Genomic DNA, 17,388 nt, shown 5'->3' with positions numbered 1-17,388 from the left:
GTTTCTGTTTTGTGAATATATTAATTTGTATTACCTTTTAGATTCCACATATAAATGATACCATGTGATATTTGTCTTTCTGTCCCTGACTTACCTCACTTAGTATGATAATCTGTAGGTCCATCCATGTTAGTTGTATCATTTGCAAAGATTTTCTCCCAGTCCACAGGTTAAGTGCACTTTTTGAATGATCTTATTCAGTCGGAGTGTTCCTCGTAATGGCCTTTGTAATTCTAGGTTGTAATTCTCCTAAGTGCTGGCAACAGTTTGGTAGTACCCTAGCTGCAAATGGAGTTCAATCCACATTTCTGTCCAGCCATGTTTTGGAGTCCTCAACCTGATGGTCACCAAACCAAGTTTCAGAACACAAAACAAATTTAGTAAGATTTTGGCCTTTAAAAAAAAAAAGATGTCTAAGATGTCTACAGCTTCCAACACTGCAGTTCTTAGACATAAAATAAGCAGATGTGCCAGAAGGTGCACTTAACACTTGGAATTTTAAGAAAGGGTAATTTATGTTGGATGTGGAGTTTAATTTCTATCCTTTTGTTAAAGGAGTTCCTAAGGCTAGCCAGTATACTTCTTTGGATCCACTTTGTCTTTCAGTAAGGTGATTGTTTAGGATAAAAGCTGTAAAAAAAATTTTTTTCTTTCAGATAGAGCCAATTAAATCTCAATAGTGACTCAAACCAATAAGCCTTCTTAGTATGGCTTAACCAAAGATGAAAGAGGTGTCCCGCAACAAAGTACAAAAAGATGTAGCACTTACAAGATTCAGAAAGTTAACTTCTAAAAATAGTCTGAAAAGTAAAGTCCTTGTTTGAAATCCACAGATGTTGAGATGGCAAAGGCCCTTTATGGACTGGAACAAACTCCTTTGAGAACTGGCATGGCCAGTACAGGGAGATTCTCTGAACCCTAGTCTGTTCAACTGGCCACCAGTTGCTCCCTGATAAGCACACCTTTTGGATGGTGGAGACCAGAGAGAATATTTTCACTAGTCATAAACCCAATCTCTTAAGACAAGACATAGAACAAGAAAACAATAACCACTTCTGGGAAGGAAAGGATCAACAAAACCCATGAGTACTCATACCAAATAACTAAGAGTTGCTAAGCCCAAGGAGCTAGTTCCACATATATTTTCTCCTGCTAATCTAAGTTTAGAAAAGGAAAAATCAAGACTCTCATCACCATTATGCTTCCACCAGACTTGGCAGGTAGAGCTCCAAGCATCTGTTGTGGTAAGAATTCTTTTGCTGGCTCTTATTGGAGGTCATGAAATCTTTCTACCAAAGGAGCTTAGGGGTCAGCAGTGCCCAGTCGGTGAGGTCTCCTTGCTGGCTCGCCAAAAATGTTGGGGAAGAAAAATTTTCTCTACTCTTCAAAGGTTCTTTAGACTGGTCTGATAATCAAATTGACATGACAGATTAACAGGAGAAAATCTAATTTAATTTTGTATATGCAGGAACCCCACATACTTGAGAGGTTCAGAGACAAAAGAGTAAAATGAGGTACAGTTGTCACTCAGTATCCACTGGGGATTAGTACTAGGACTCATTGCAGGTACCAAAATCCTTGAATGTTTCAAGTTTTAGTCAGCCCTCCGTATCTGCAGATTCCTCATCTGTGGATTCCACCAACTGAAGATCGTAAGTGTAGTACAGAATCCACAGATGGTTGAATCTGTGGATGTGGAACTGGTACATACAGGTATATTTATTGAAAAAAATCTGTGTATAAGTGACTTGTCTTCAAACTTGGTTTACACAAAGATCAGTTGTCTATATGCTATCCTGAGCTAAGGTGTGGAAAGGGGCTGGCAGCATCAAAGCAGGGAAGGGCATCTCATAGGACAATATGAAGAGCAAGTGTTTGGCAATTAGATGTTTGCCCTGCTATATAGATAGGTCACTCAGATAAAATTTATTTCTGCTAATAATTCTCATTCTGGGAAAGACCTCCAATTTAGGTTCTTCTTGGTAGTTAAGGGAGGGACAGAAGTTTCTCTTGAGCCCAAAGGGTCTCTGTTGCCTTTTACCTCAAAATAATCCACATGCTAAGGTGGCACATTTTGCAGAGACTTGTTCTGAACTCCAACAATATAAGTAGAAATGCCCAAGTATGTTTAGTTTTTTTAGGAAGGTACTTTCCCCATCGTTGACAATGACAAGATAAAAACAGATGAGGTGTAAAGGTATGCTAAACAGTTTAAATTAATTTCACTTCTGATTATAGTCCTTTAAAAGGAGGAAATCTTTTCCTTTCAAACACTAAATTGTAGAGCTGATGAAGCATGCCTTAGAGATTCTCTGTCTCCCAGTTCCCATCATCACCCCATCCCATCACTCCCACTCCACTCACAAAAACAAACAAGAGAGGGAGATAATTTGCTCCAGATTACCCAGCTAATTACTGATAGAGCTAGAACGGGAAAACTTTCTAAAATTACTGCGTTACATTATGTCATTGCACAAAGGTGAATTCCTCAAAATGACTTCTGTTTTAAACTGTTACAAAAAATATTTTAAGTTAGATTTTATTCAAAGTTTGGTCCTTGAAACTAGGTTCAGTAAACTTTTACCATAAGTTATTTCTCAGTTTCAGTATTTGAATTTTAGTTTTTAAACAATAAATTTATGATATCCAAAGAATAACCAGCCATTGGTTATGCTAGAACTAAGTTGGTTTAACAGGCCAGTTTTACTTTGTGAATATTTGTTTTGTATTCATTTCTGCACTAGTGTTCTTACTTAGGAGAGCGCATGAATTGCTTCAGTTTCTGAAAAGGTTCATCTTGATTTCTCCCCTTAAGAGAAATTTTGGAGAGTACTTTCATATTGTTGAAAATTGTAAGGTAATAACAGGTTAGATAGAAAGATGTGCTGAACAATTTAAATTACTTTGAACAGAGTCCTAAAATGAGAAAACATTTTTAAAATACAAATCTAAAATTTTAAATTCTAAAGAAAAATACAAATCTAAACTTTGTATTTCAAATACTATTGCCAAAGAATCTATCTAGGCAAATAGGCCAAGAAAAAGCAGAATAGACTTTAAAAGACCAATAGCACCTTGCTAGCACATTGCTAATAAGGACTAATAGGTACTTAAACTGATGAAAGTGATTCAGACAACAACGTATTAACCCCCTACTGTGCCCTGTTTTAAGCTGTTAATAGACATTAGCCTTTTAAAGAAAGACTAACACTTTTATATTCATTTTCTAAGCTTTTAATACAGTAGTGAACTCTAATAACCATTTGCTATATTTGACCCTTATAGCTCAGTGCATTTTCCTGAATACTTTTGAGAAATGCTAACTGCTCTGAAAGTCTAGGTTCCATGCAGTCTTTAAGAATTCTTAATGTAACAGGAAATAATTTTGCCTTACCTTTTTTTTTTTAAGTTTTTTTGTGTATATATATATATATTTTTTTTTGATTGAAGTATATAGATGCCTTATATTTTGATTACTATAACCAAAGTTTTGTAGAAGTTATATGGGAGGAATAAATACTGATACATTTTTTGCTGACAAAGAGAATATTATATATAGTGAAAGTGATCATTCTAAGATTTTTAAAAATAAGGCCAGATTTTCTTTTGAGAAAATAGTATTAAATCTATGAAATTATAAATATTATAGATAATTGGTTGTTTTCCAGAAATAAATCTGATTCTCAAAGGTTTGGCCTGTAAGTACTTGTATTTATCTATGAGGAGAAAGGATTTTTTAAATGTACTTTTCTTTAAAATGTTGTAAGTAAACTTTAATACTGACTCCCCATAATTTAGAATAGTAATTTAAATTTTTGTTTAGATGCATTGCTTTTAGTAGAACTTCGTTAGAGAAGAGATTAGTGAATAGTTCTTTGATGTTTTATGTTACATGTTTCATAATAGTTCCAAATATAAAGCAAATAGAGATTTGACTTGGTTTTCAAAACAGTTTTATCTTGAAGAAGCTGATCACATGATGTAAGTAAAGAAAGAATATATTGACTGGATTAAATAATGTTATGATACTTGTGATTTGAATAAATTAAGACTTTACCAAAAATTGGGGGCTTTGATAATTTTTTAAAGTGAAAACAGAAGGCTTCTCTACTTCTAGAGCAGTGGTTCTCAACAAGGAGTTTTATTGCCTACCCATCAGTGGAGCATTTGACATTGTCAAGAGACAGTTTTGGTTGTCACACGTGTGTGTGTGCATGTGTATGTTGCGGGGAGAGGTGGAGAGGGAAGGTGTACGACTGACACCTAGTTAGTAGAGGCCAGGCTTACTGCTAAACACCCTACAATACAAAGGATAGCATTCCCTGGTCCCCAGCAAAGGCCAAAATGTCCAAAATGTCAAGGTTGAAAAACTCTGTCCCAGAGGCAGTTTATCGTAAATTTGTCTGGTTTCATGAAGCATTCTGCCCTTAAAGACATGACCTTTGTTTTCCTCTGACATCACAAGCTCCTAGAAAACAAAGTGTTATTCATCTTTTTGTATCCCATGACCTCACACAGTCACATCATTTTTATAAATCTGTCAAAGTATAGTCAGTGCACTGGTTTTATTCAACAGGTGCTTTCATCCTGGCTCTACCACTTCCTAGCTGTTTATCTTTGGGAAAATTAATTCTAGAACTCAATTTCCTTGTCTTTAAAATGGGGCTCATTACAACTACTTCACATAAGAATTGTGAGGGTAAATGACACACACATGAAATGCTTAGCTAATGTATGGCACATGGTGAAAGCTCACTATCAATATTGCTGTTCCCATGCCCTTTTATGTCACTAAACCTAGTAAGAAGGACAAAAAGAGAGAATTTTATAGATGTCAAGACTCTTAGAAGAAGTTGTGGTGGTCATGAGATTGGAACTTGAAGACTTCCATAGGTAGGGAGTATAATTAACCAAGGGCCCCAGCCACTGAACCGTGAAATGTGTTACTACATTTTTGCCAAAGCTTCGCTTACCATGAGCTGCTGACAGCCAGTGGCAGACAGGCCTCTTCCTGGAAGTCATGGGATTCTGAAAACAGCTGACTTTGGCCTGAGGACTCTCCATTGGCCTTGCCAAACCTCCCTAAAACTGCATGGCAGTCTACAATGCTTCCTCCTAACCTTTCCTCACTGTTTCCTTCATTCAGAGTCAGACTTGCATCATGGTCTGGTAACTCTCCCAGCCTTCTCCAACTCCCTTACCATTTTATCTCGTATGGGTATTTGCACTGATAAAATCCTTGCAAATTTGGTCCCATCTTAGTGTCTGCTTCTCCAAGGACCTGGCTAACACAAATTAAGTGACTTTCAAAAGAGCACACAGGTATTAAGCAGCAAAATAGGTTCCGCAATCTAGGGTTTAGGTGTCTTAGTCCATGCCTCTAGCCATTACATGTTGTCTTTTAGTAAGGCGACAACTTTAGACTCGAGCATGGCATTTATTTCTCTTAGCCAGCCTTTTGAGTCTAATGGTGTGATAAAATACCTTAGTTCTGTAGTTGATTACCAAATCTTTAAGATCTCTGATAGTTATTCCAGATCTTCAGAACAATTAATTTTCTGGCTGTTTGTCATGTTGATAGACAGTGGCATGGAAGTGGGGGAAAATACAATAGACAATTTATGTTTTGTTGAGGGCTATGTTCTGAGATCTCTTCAGATACCCCACATTTGTAAACAGGATAATTTTCTTAGTTTCCTTTACTTACTGTTATCACTACCAATAGCAATTGACTTTCTTTTCTGAGTCTTTTTCCTCAGAGAAACAAAGTGGGTTTTTGTTTGTTTGTGGTTAATTCATATGCTGGAGTTATATCACACACACAGACAGAAAAAAAAAAAAAGAACGGAACAGCTACGTTGAGATTGAATAAATATTAAATTTTTTCTGCACTGTTATTTTATGACCAGTAAGGTAGGGAGAAGAAGGGGAGGGATAAATGAGAGAGATAAATGTAGAGGGAAGAGACATAAGATAACCAAAAGGCAGGGAGTAGAGGGTAGAAAGAAGGAGTAAATATTTGCTTTAGGCTCTGGGCCTCAGATAACATTTCTCTTATTCCACCCATGAAGGGACTAAGCTCCTTGAGAGTGACAAACACGCTTATTCTCTTTGCATTCTCCAGAATCCAGGATGGTGCCTTGAAATTAGTAGTTATTGAAGAAGTATTTGATTCATAGATAAATGACTGGCTGATGAATCAGTGCTCACAGTTCTTCAAATATTCTAATCCTTAATTGTTAGAGAGACTCCTCTGATTGGGATAACTAGAGTGGCTTCTCAGGGTAGAAACTATTCTCTGAACTATGTCAACATCAGTCTGAGGAGTAAATGAAATTTAGCTGAGGGCTAAATCCAGGTTCAAGCTAATTTCCCTGCTCTTTGTTCGTGGACTTGGTAAATATATCAATTATTTAATTTAAAATCTCCCTTCAGGCCATTTCTAAATATGCAGTTTCCTATAACTAGAACATTCTCCAACATACTGCTCTGAATAATACTAGTCCTCAATTTTTAGGTCTCCTCTTAATCATTACTTCTTTCCTAAAGTCTTCCCTGGCTAATGGCAGAATCACTTGCTCATCATATGTGTCCTAAGCGCCATCAAACCTACAGACTTAAGTGCATCTGCACCCTTACTTTCTTCATTACTTCCTCTTAGAATCAAAGATCTGAGCCTCTTACTGAAAGTCAACATTCTACCTGTATTCTGAATCCCATTCCCTTGCTTTCTTCATTACTTCCTCTTAGAATCAAAGATCTGAGCCTCTTACTGAAAGTCAACATTCTACCTGTGTTCTGAATCCCATCCCCTTGCTGTGGTGTGTTAGTCTCTTCTTTTTTCTATGCCTTTAATCTCTTTACCAATTTATTCCCAACAGTATTCAGGCATGCTGTAGTCACTAGTATCTTAAAGAATCAACAGCAAAAAATCATTATCTCATTTCCCTCTCAAGGAGCCAGACTTGTCAAAAGAGTTCATCAGCAGTGAAACAAAGGTCATTCATAATATCTAACCATCTTCATCTTGACTTACTAGTGGCTGTTGACAGAATTACTTTCCCCTCCTTGATAAGCTTTCTATACTATACTGTTTCCTTGGCTACAGTGATATTGCAATCCTCTGATTTCCCTTCTACCTTTTTGCCTATCCTCAGTCTTGTTTTTGGTTCTTTCTTCCTTTGTTATTTATGTAACAAATTTATTGAGCCACTAATATATGACAGATACTGAGTGATAGGGATATAGTGGTGAGTAAGACAAATGTAAAAATTCTCATCACAAGAAAAAAAGTTTTGTATCTGTGTATGGTGATGATCATTTTGTATTATATACAAATATTGAATCATTATGTTGTACACCTGAAACTAATATAATGTTGTATGTCAATTTTATATCAATTTTTTTTTTAAAGACAGATGTAGTTCTTGCATTAGTGTAGCTTACCCTCTCTCAAATGTTCTCTGGGGCTTTTTTACCTTTTCGCTTTGTAAACACTCCAATGAGCAGCCTCCTTCACTCCTATGACCCCCGTTACATCCACATGTTCCTGATTCCCACATGTATATTTTAACTCAGACCTTTCTCTTGAACTCAAGGCCTGGACATCCCTGGACATTTCCACTTTAATGTCACATAGGCACCTCAAATAAAGGATGATCTAAAAGTTACTAGTTCTATATTTTCCCTCTCCCACAGTCTTCCTCCTGGTCTCCCTGTCTCAGGCACTGGCACTGCCACACCACCATCTTCCCAGTTACCTTTGGCTTCTGCTCCATTATCTTCCTATATCCATCATTCACCATAGTTAAAATGATTTTCACCTTCATCTACTTCCCTCCATTCCCACAGGTACCACCCTTGACTAGGCCACCACCATCTTTCTCCTGGATTATGACCACACTCCCCTTGTCTGTCTGGCCCTATCCTTGCCCTCTCTGTTAACATTGTCCATATTGCAGTCATAGTGATCTTTTTTAAAAAGTAAATAGGATTGATTAGGTCACTCACCTGATATGTCTGTCAAATACGTTTAGGAAAAATCCATATTCTTTAGTTTGACTTTATAAGATCATGTTCTGGGCCCTTACTCTCTTGTTTAGCTTTATCTCTTGCTGCTCTTCTCCTCCGCACTCAATGAACCAGCCTTATGTAATTCTCAAACCAACTTTCCATACTCTTTCTCACTTCAGAACCTTTTGTGCTGTACTTCTTAGTACCTGAAATGCTGCCTCCCTCCTTGCTACTCCTGCCATATACTCTTTCCCTTTCCTTTGCTCTGCTAATTCTTTTTCATCTGTCTAATCCTAACTTTGACACCACTTTCTTGAGAAAGTCTTCCCAAACAGCCCTCCCCTAACTCCCGTTTAATTTGGATCTGCTTTAAAAGACAAAATAAATATTCTCCCAAAAAGATCAGTGTATTTTATTGAAGGGGTTGTACTTACGGAATACATTTTAGATTTTAATGTATTCTTATTTGAATAACTGAGTTTCTGGTTGTAAATTTCTTTAACATCCTCCCCACCCCACCCCCTGACTCCCTGAGGCCCCTAGAGAGCCTTTTACTTGCTACTGTGTTTCAAAAGAAGAAAAATATGAGATGATTTGATGAATAGTTAAGAACAGTATTTTTAAGGGTATCATTTCTGCTTCTTGGTCTTATTAACAATGTAGATAACCTCAAGACTATAAATATAACTGTTTCTGTAGAGAAATAGTGCTGGTGGGCCTCTTGACTTTGAAATACTGAAATGCTGGTCTTAGTAGTACATTCCTTGGGGAAGATGACTAGGGAAGAGAAGTGATCCAGCCAGAGATGACTGGCCTTTTCTATAGAGCAGTGTAATCCAAACTTTTTTGATCCACTCTAGAGTAAGAAATAGATTTTATTTTGCATCATGACACAGTCCACGTACACACACACACATACACAAAACTTAAACAAAAGTTTAATGAAATATTCCTATTTTTACCACTTATGATATACTTTGGTATTTCCAATTCCATTCTGTTCTCTTCCCTTAAAACAATGCTGACCACAACCCACTGAATTAATTTCAGGAGTCATGGATTACAACCCTTATTGATGGGTTGCAACCAGCCATTTGGAAACACTGCTATAGAAGTAGCTGATGACTAAAATCTGTTTTCAGACTGGTCAGCTCAACAAGCAGAATCACAGCGAAGTGAGAGCCCTTGGTGTGGAAAGGACATGAGTAACGGTTACTGAATACTTGCTGTGTGTGTGCAATTTTAGGCCAGGAACTAATTATTTTATATTCACTGCTGTAGTTAGTCTTCCTATTTAACATGGGGAAAACAGGCTCAGAGAGGCAAGTAACTTGTTTAAGGCCATATAACTAGCAAAGCTCAGAACTAAGATTTGGAGCCAGCCTGCCTAACTCCAAAGCCCATGCATTTGCACTGTGTTACTGTGTCTTCCAAGTAAGTAACATTGCAGTAGACATGCTAAACTTAGAAGGGAATTAGTGACATTTAAATGTCTTCAAAATTTTATACTGGAAAATAACAATAAAAAGCCCCATTAAATATGAGTTGAGACAGGCATAAAGGGGATAAACATTGACAAACAGTTAAATAGTGATAGATTATATTGGCTTTCTGGAGAGCGTACATTCTTCATGCCTCCACTCATCCAAGAGGTAGAGGTAATGTCCTTAAGGCTGAGATATATGGGGTTTTCTTGTTGATAAGGTAAATGAAATGTTCAGAGGCTTTACTACCGCACCAGAGCAGATAATAAGGCAATTAGAACTGTTAAATTGATGAAACACTAGACTGGGATGAATTTTATCATAAATTGCAAAGAAACAAGAAATTTTACAGCAACTTTTGAGACGTAAAGATGAAAGATGTATCAGTAACGTGAAGAGAAATTGATAGTTAAAGTGCTAGATTTATTGACCTGAAAATCCAACTAAGCATTTTAGGGTCAGTTTCAGAATATTAATTATCAGCTTTGTAAATAAATAAAATTATCAGTCTATGCTGATAGTTTGATTTTCTCTATTAATAAAATGAATTTAAGATGTGTTTCTTGCTTTCCATTTTTGAGCTGTAAAATACCCTAGGGATCATCTAGCCTAACCCTTTCATTTTACAGATGTTGAACCTGAGACCTAGAGAAATTAAGCAGCTTACCCAAGATCACATTACAAAGTAGTCCAAGAATTAAAACTAAAATCCGAGTCACCTGACATTCCGTTGGCTTAACTTTTATTTGACCTGAATAGGAGCATTGATAAATAACTTCTTATATAAGTTGATTCATGGAATATTCTACTTCCTTTAAAATTCCCATCACATAAATAATCCCACTGCTAACACTTAAATAATTCACTGTTTGCCAGAGATAGCTGGAAAAAAAAATCACTGGAGATAGGCTAGCCTTCATGTTTCAGTAAGGAATGGACTGCCTGTTTGTTGTTGTTGTTGTTGTTAACAAAGGCTTTTGGTCATACGTTTAGTCTAAGAATCAGATCTGCAAGTGTGATTGTCCACATGTAGAAGACAGACTTTTTTAAAACATTTTTATTGATATAATCATTTTACAATGTTGTGTCAAATTCCAGTGTAGAGCACAATTTTTCAGTTATACATGAACATATATATATTCATTGTCACATTTTTTTCTCTGTGAGCTACCATAAGATCTTGTATATATTTCCCTGTGCTATACCATATAATCTTGTTTATCTATTCTACAATTTTGAAATCCCAGTCTATCCCTTCCCACCCTCCACCCCCTTGGCAACCACAAGTTTGTATTCTATGCTTTGTGGGTTTTTTTTGTTTTTGTTTTTAGATTCCACATATGAGTGATCTTATATGGTATTTTTCTTTCTCTTTCTGGCTTCACTTAGAATGACATCCTCCAGGAGCATCCATGTTGCTGCAAATGGCGTTATGTTGTCGGTTTTTATGGCTGAATAGTATTCCATTGTATAAATATACCACTTCTTCTTTATCCAGTCATCTGTTGATGGACATTTAGGCTGTTTCCATGTCTTGGCTATTGTAAATAGTGCTGCTATGAACATTGGGGTGCAGGTGTCATCCTGAAGTAGGGTTCTTTCTGGATATATGCCCAGGAGCGGGATTCCTGGGTCATATGGTAAGTCTATTCCTAGTCTTTTGAGGAACCTCCATACTGTTTTCCACAGTGGCTGCACCAAACTGCATTCCCACCAGCAGTGTAGGAGGGTTCCCTTTTCTCCACAGCCTCTCCAGCATTTGTCATTTGTGGACTTTTGAATGATGGCCATTCTGACTGGTGTGAGGTGATACCTCATTGTAGTTTTGATTTGCATTTCTCTGATAATTAGTGATATTGAGCATCTTTTCATGTGCCTATTGATCATTTGTATGTCTTCCTTGGAGAATTGCTTGTTTAGGTCTTCTGCCCATTTTTGGATTGGGTTGTTTTTTTCTTATTAAGTCGTATGAGCTGCTTATATATTCTGGAGATCAGGCCTTTGTCGGTTTCATTTGCAAAAATTTTCTCCCATTTCGTAAGTTGTTTTACTTATGGTTTCCTTTGCTGTACAGAAGCTTGTAAGTTTCATTAGGTCCCATTTGTTTATTCTTTCTTTTATTTCTATTGTTTGAGTAGACTGTTCTAGGAGAACATTTTTGAGATGTATGTCAGATAATGTTTTGCCTGTATTTTTAGAAGATAGACATTTGATAGATTCCTTAGCAATAAGAGCTTCTGCATATTTATGTCAGAAACTTCAGGAGTGGCTGTAACTTTTGGTTTAAACAGACAGGAAAACGGTTCAAATATAAACTCCATCTTCCTTTAGAAAACTTTTTGGGATGTTATTGTCACATATTTCCAAAAATCCTTTCTAGGTTCCAGAAGCCATATATACATATACCTTTAGTTTAAGCAGGCACAGCAAAATTCCATTGTTTTGGTTATAAAATGTTAGATATCTAATATCCATCATCTGTATGATTTTTAATGTGGTTACACAGGATAAATATTGAGATACTACTGTCCAAGTGGCTCAACTGTAAAGCATTATGTAGATGTGTATTATCATCAAGATACCACTATTTGGGTCATAGTTATTTAGGTAAGAAATCACTTTAAAATTCTGCTGGGTGAGTTGAGGAAGGCTTCCTGCAAGAAAGGACATTTGAGGTAGACTTTGAATGAGTGGTCAAGGTGAGAAGGTGAGGCTTGGGAAGAGGAGTTAATGTTCTCTTAACAAAAGAAATAAGATAGCAATCTCCAGAGTGCATTTAGGAAATGAATAGGGCATGTTTGGGCATTTTGTGAACATTATGATAGTTGTGTAAAAAGCATAGGGTATATAATGTGGAATATAGCTAGGGGGTCTTTAATGTCCTTCTGAGAAATTTGGAATTCTGTAGACATTTTTTCTGTTTATTGGTTTATCTGAGTAAAGCAAGGCAGTTCTAGTGACAGTTTGAAGGTTGCATTGTGGAGGTAAAGAAAACAGCTGTTTCCTAGTGTTTCATACTTTTATTTTCCCCTAGTTAGATTTTTAACTTAGAATCAACTTGATCTCTGATGGACTGTGTCTAGTTAAGTGCTACATAGTAATGGTTGCACACTGTTTATTTAATATGGGTGGATTTCTGCTTTGGCAATTTCTTTTAAATAGAGGTAATCCTGTTTTATGTTGTGTTGTTTTTAATGCAAACCTATGAGTAGGGCAAAAAAACCTGGGCTTCTTATGTTTACCAACAGCTAATGACACCATTTAGAATGTATATAAAGTATGTACAAAATAATGAAGAGTAAACAATAAGCATGTGGGTATGTGAAGGACAAATTAAGCCAAATAAACTTGTTGTGTTTGCTTCTTACGGTGTTTGCTTATTGCTTCTTATTGTGTTTGCTTCTTAATAGACTAGAATTACAAAACTAATATTCAATAGAAGGAAAACTAATATCTAATTTTCACTAGAATGATTAACACTATTTTAGGAACACTAAAATAAATTATCATTAGTTGTAAACGTGGACTAAAGACTAGCAATTGGATCGTGCCAAAGGTAATGATGGCCTCATATTTCTGAATTGGTGGTGGTGGTCTGCATGGTGCTATAGGTGTTATATTAAATACAGTTTTATTTAAATCTTATTAATTACCTGGAAGAAGGCATGCAAGAAAATCCACAAAAGGTGTGAAATTTTGATTGTAATTAAAACAGAGAACTGAAAAGAATTAGAGTGATGAGGCATGCCTAAGTAGACAATGAAATTTCCTTTGAGAAGTTAATTCCCTTGAGAGGAAAATGGGACAAATTTAATACATTAAAAATGTTTTGTTTTTAATTTGGCATTTGCCAATGAGTAAAAATTGAGTGACTTAGTTAGAAGTGTGCCTTTTCATTTGTGATCCTTTGTATCCAGGATGTCAATAATCCAAAATCTTTTATAATATGTAAAACTTGGATATATGATTTCATAGGATATAGATACACATTTGTTCATGGAGAAAAATTTTAAGACTAAGAGAAACTTACAACAGGAAGCTTGTAGTCACTCTTTGTGGAGAAGCTTTCGTTCTAGAAAATGTTTTTAGAAATGTCCCAGATCACTACTTGGGGAGACATGTTTATTTTTTCTTTAAAGAGAAAATATTATAAGTAGTTTCCTCATCTATCAGTAATGCCTACCCTGAATATTAAATTAATGAGACTCTACCAAGAAATTGCCTCTAGAAGTTTGTCCTCCAAAAAAAAAAAAGTTAACTTTTTCACTTTACTATTAAATTAAGACTATATTTTGAGAAAAGTGCCTTCTTAATCCACATAAACCTGGAAGCCATAAAGATAAGATTGATAGACCTGACTATATAAACATTATAAAATAAAAATTTTCTAGGGAAACAGCAAAAAAAAAGGAGGTAAAAGGAAGAAAAATCAAATGAAGTGGAAAAACAAATGACATTGGAAAACGTATTTACCAACTACATGACAAAGAATAAAGATCTAGAATATACAGATAGTTCTTATAAATTAATGAGAAAGAGATGAACACACCAGCATAAAGTTAGGTTAAAATATAAACAGGAAATTTACACATAAAGAAAGAAGTAGGATTGGATGACATATAAAATACTAATAATATTTATAATATTAAATATAAAATATTAATAATTACACTTCACAGATACTAACTCCTTTAATTCTCCCAGCTACTAATTGACAGATAACTGTTGTTATCCTTGCTTTACCGTTGATGAAACTAAGGCACCAAGAATTTAAGTAACTTTGAACCAGTGGAGGCAGCATTCACACTCAGTCTGGCTCCAGGCTGTTCCCTTAATGACTGTAGCTCACTAATAATCACAGCAACGCAAATAAGCACAACTATGATGTTATTGGTCACCTATAATATTGGGATAAATGAAAACATTAATAACAAGTGTTGGTAAGAGAAATGGGCTTCCCTCTCACTGTTGGTACGCATGTCAGTTGGTACAGACTTTGTGCATAGCAATTTGGCAATATGTAGCACTAAATAAAATGTACATACCTTTAGACCTAGAAATGCCAAGCTCAGATTTTCATTCAAATGAAATATGCAGACAAGGGTATAGATGTATGTACAATTATGTTTATCTCAGTGTTTATATTTTAAATTGGAATATAATATTTTTAAATTGGAAATAATTTAAATATTCATTGATAGGATATTGCTTAAAATCTGTTGCACACAATCAGTGAAATACTATATGTATAATCATTAAAAAATACCTGATATAGGGCTGTATGCATTGACATGGAAGGACTGTTCACAACCTATTGAGTGAGACTAGAGTAAGATCACTGTGAGGGAAGGTACAGCAGTTATCTTGTTCATGACCACTGCTTGGCACATTGTAAGCGTATGGAAACTACTGGATGCGTGGATGGATGGGTGGATGGTTGGATGGGAGAATATGGTATAATGGAAATAGTCTAAGACCTGAAACTGGAAGGTTTCAGTTCTTGTTTCCTTCTCCTTCACTGGAATTCACACCCTTTAAAACATTGATGTTCTACAAATATTTCTTTTAAAAGAAGCAATTCAGCTTGCATTAACATCTGTATTAGTTTCTTAGGCCTTCCATAACAAAATTACCACAAACTGGGTGGCTTAAAACAACTAAAATTTATTCTCTCACATTTCTGGAGGCTAGCAGTCTGAAATCAAGGTGTCAGCAAATCATGCTCCTCCCTCCAAAGGCTCTAGGAAAGAATCCTTCCTTGCCTCTTCTAGCTTCTGATGATTGCCACCAATCCTTGGTGTTCCTTGGTTTTAGACAGTAGCTCCAATCTCTGCCTCTGGCTTCACGTGGCCTTCTTCCTTGTGTGTCTCTTACAAGAACACCAGTCATTTGGTTTAGGGCCCACCCTAATCCAATATGGTTTTACCTTAATGAATTATGTCTACAAAGACCCTATTTCCAAATAAGACCACACTCTGAGGTTCTGGGTAGACATGAATTTTAAGGAACACTATTCAACTCAGTACAACATCAAGCTGAATACAGCCTTAAGGATAGAGTCTTTGAATATACAAGCTTTTAAGTTTTACTTTTTAAAACACACCAAAAAACTATTTCAATTTTAGCATTCTGACTGGAAACAAAATATTTTATATTCCACTATCAATACTTAGTATTATATTATTGTGGTAGCTCACAGCAAAAAAAAAATGATAATGAATATATGTATGTTCATGTATAACTGAAAAATTGTGCTCTACACTGGAATTTGACACAGCATTGTAAAATAACTATAACTCAATAAAAATGTTTAAAAAATACTTAGGATTATATTAAAATATTACCTAAGAAACTAGAAATAAGATTTAATCTCAGAGGATAAAATAAAGTCAGTATTTAATAGGTCATAATGAAGATACACAAAGATGCCTGAAAGAGAGAATGGGTTCTAGTCTTAGTAGACTATTAATGATTGACTATATTATCTTTTCCACAAAGAGTGTTAAGTCTGTTAACAGGAGGGAAGCTTGGTCAACAGTGAAAGAGCAAAATAAAGAAAATCACAGGGTACGTGTTGGTTTTGTCCATCTAAACCTTGTCCAGGAGACAGGGGTCTTCTGAGTGCACTTTTACTTTACTTTTTAGCAGTGGAACTTTTTTCCTCCAAAAGAAATCTTAAATAGATTCTAAGCGTATAAAGTAACAAAAAACAAAGAGCCTCAGAGACACCTCCTTAGAATGTTAATGCTCCAAGAAAGACTGAAAACTGCTTAAGCTATGAAATAATTCTCTTTATCTAACTCACCCTTTTTAGGTTCCACACTTAGCAGTGAATTTTCTGGTAAAGCTATCGTTTGTCACATAGGTCTGCCTGTCACAAGAAAGTAGGCTCGCCTTTTGGAGAAGACTTCTTTCTAGTGTGAGTAACGGTTATGCTCCTCATTGTGTGTTAATAGATTGGCATTCTAGCATTATACATCAGCCTCCTTAATCAATGTTGTTCTGCCCTTAAGACATAATTCCACTCTTGGTGGGCTGACAAAATAAATTTTGAGCCTAAGAACCAGAACTTTGGCTGCGATTAATTGACCAAGGATGGAAAAGCTTTTTAGTGAGGCCTTTCAAATAGACTGCCTCCTGACCTTTCCAGCAAAACACAACCAGACACAGTCATCAGCTCCGTGAGCATTAGTTTTTTCCTCATTTGAATTTCTATTAAAAGTTTCTTGTTTTTAAACAGAAAATATCATTTAACCTTCCTTTAGTACTCAGGTTTGTCTCTGCCCTTTACTGTAAGTAAAGGTAGGACCCCCCGAGGGACCACCAACTTGTTGAGACACTTGTATTCTATACGAAGTAGTGCCCCTAACTGCCTTGCTTTATGTGGTCCTTCTTTCTCTTCCCTAGTCAGGTTTTCATCATTGCTTCTTCTGTTAGCATGCCTGTCTATAGCTCTAGTTTTCCCCTTCCTCATCTGTTACTTTAAAACACAAGAAACTGAAGTTTTATGTAAACTTCTAAGAAACCAAATTTGTAGAAATATACTTAAAGAATAACTGCTCTGAATGAAGACATAAAGATTTCTCCTGTACATCATATGTATAAACTTTAGTGTAAATTTTGGCTCTTCTGAGGCCCTTTTCTTGCCCTTTTTCTTACTTAGTATTTCTCTTTCAGTTAGATAAAGATGCATGCTATCTACTTTGCAGATAGTAGATATGCTTGCAGTTTTGAAGTACATTATTCTAATAAAAAATATACATAATCTCTTGCTTTTGTCCATGTTTTCTTCAGTATTTACACTAGATGCATGGTTTTTGTAGAAAAATAATTTTCACTAAACATCTGTCTCTTTTACTGAGGAGGTTTGTTAGGGTATGAACTCTCAAAA

The 17,388-nt window shown here is 35.7% G+C and overlaps 1 protein-coding gene across 2 annotated transcripts in view; it reads left to right on the top strand.

Annotated features, from left to right (window-relative positions):
* TBCA (tubulin folding cofactor A) overlaps positions 1-17,388 on the top strand; it is a 75,288-nt gene that overhangs the window by 22,440 nt on the left and 35,460 nt on the right. Inside the window, exon 2 of one of the 2 annotated variants that reach the window (XM_074360085.1) lies at positions 16,363-16,416. The exons of the other annotated variant lie outside the window; for it this stretch is intronic. Coding sequence (XP_074216186.1) covers positions 16,363-16,416 — 54 coding nt within the window. The remainder of the gene's footprint in view (positions 1-16,362; positions 16,417-17,388) is intronic. 2 annotated transcript variants of the gene reach the window in all.

This window comes from Camelus bactrianus, chromosome 3 (genome assembly GCF_048773025.1).
Source record: "Camelus bactrianus isolate YW-2024 breed Bactrian camel chromosome 3, ASM4877302v1, whole genome shotgun sequence".
Classification (NCBI taxonomy): Eukaryota; Metazoa; Chordata; class Mammalia; order Artiodactyla; family Camelidae; genus Camelus; species Camelus bactrianus.
The sequence above is the reverse complement of the archived record's forward strand: the minus strand, read 5'-3'. Positions and strand labels throughout refer to the sequence as shown.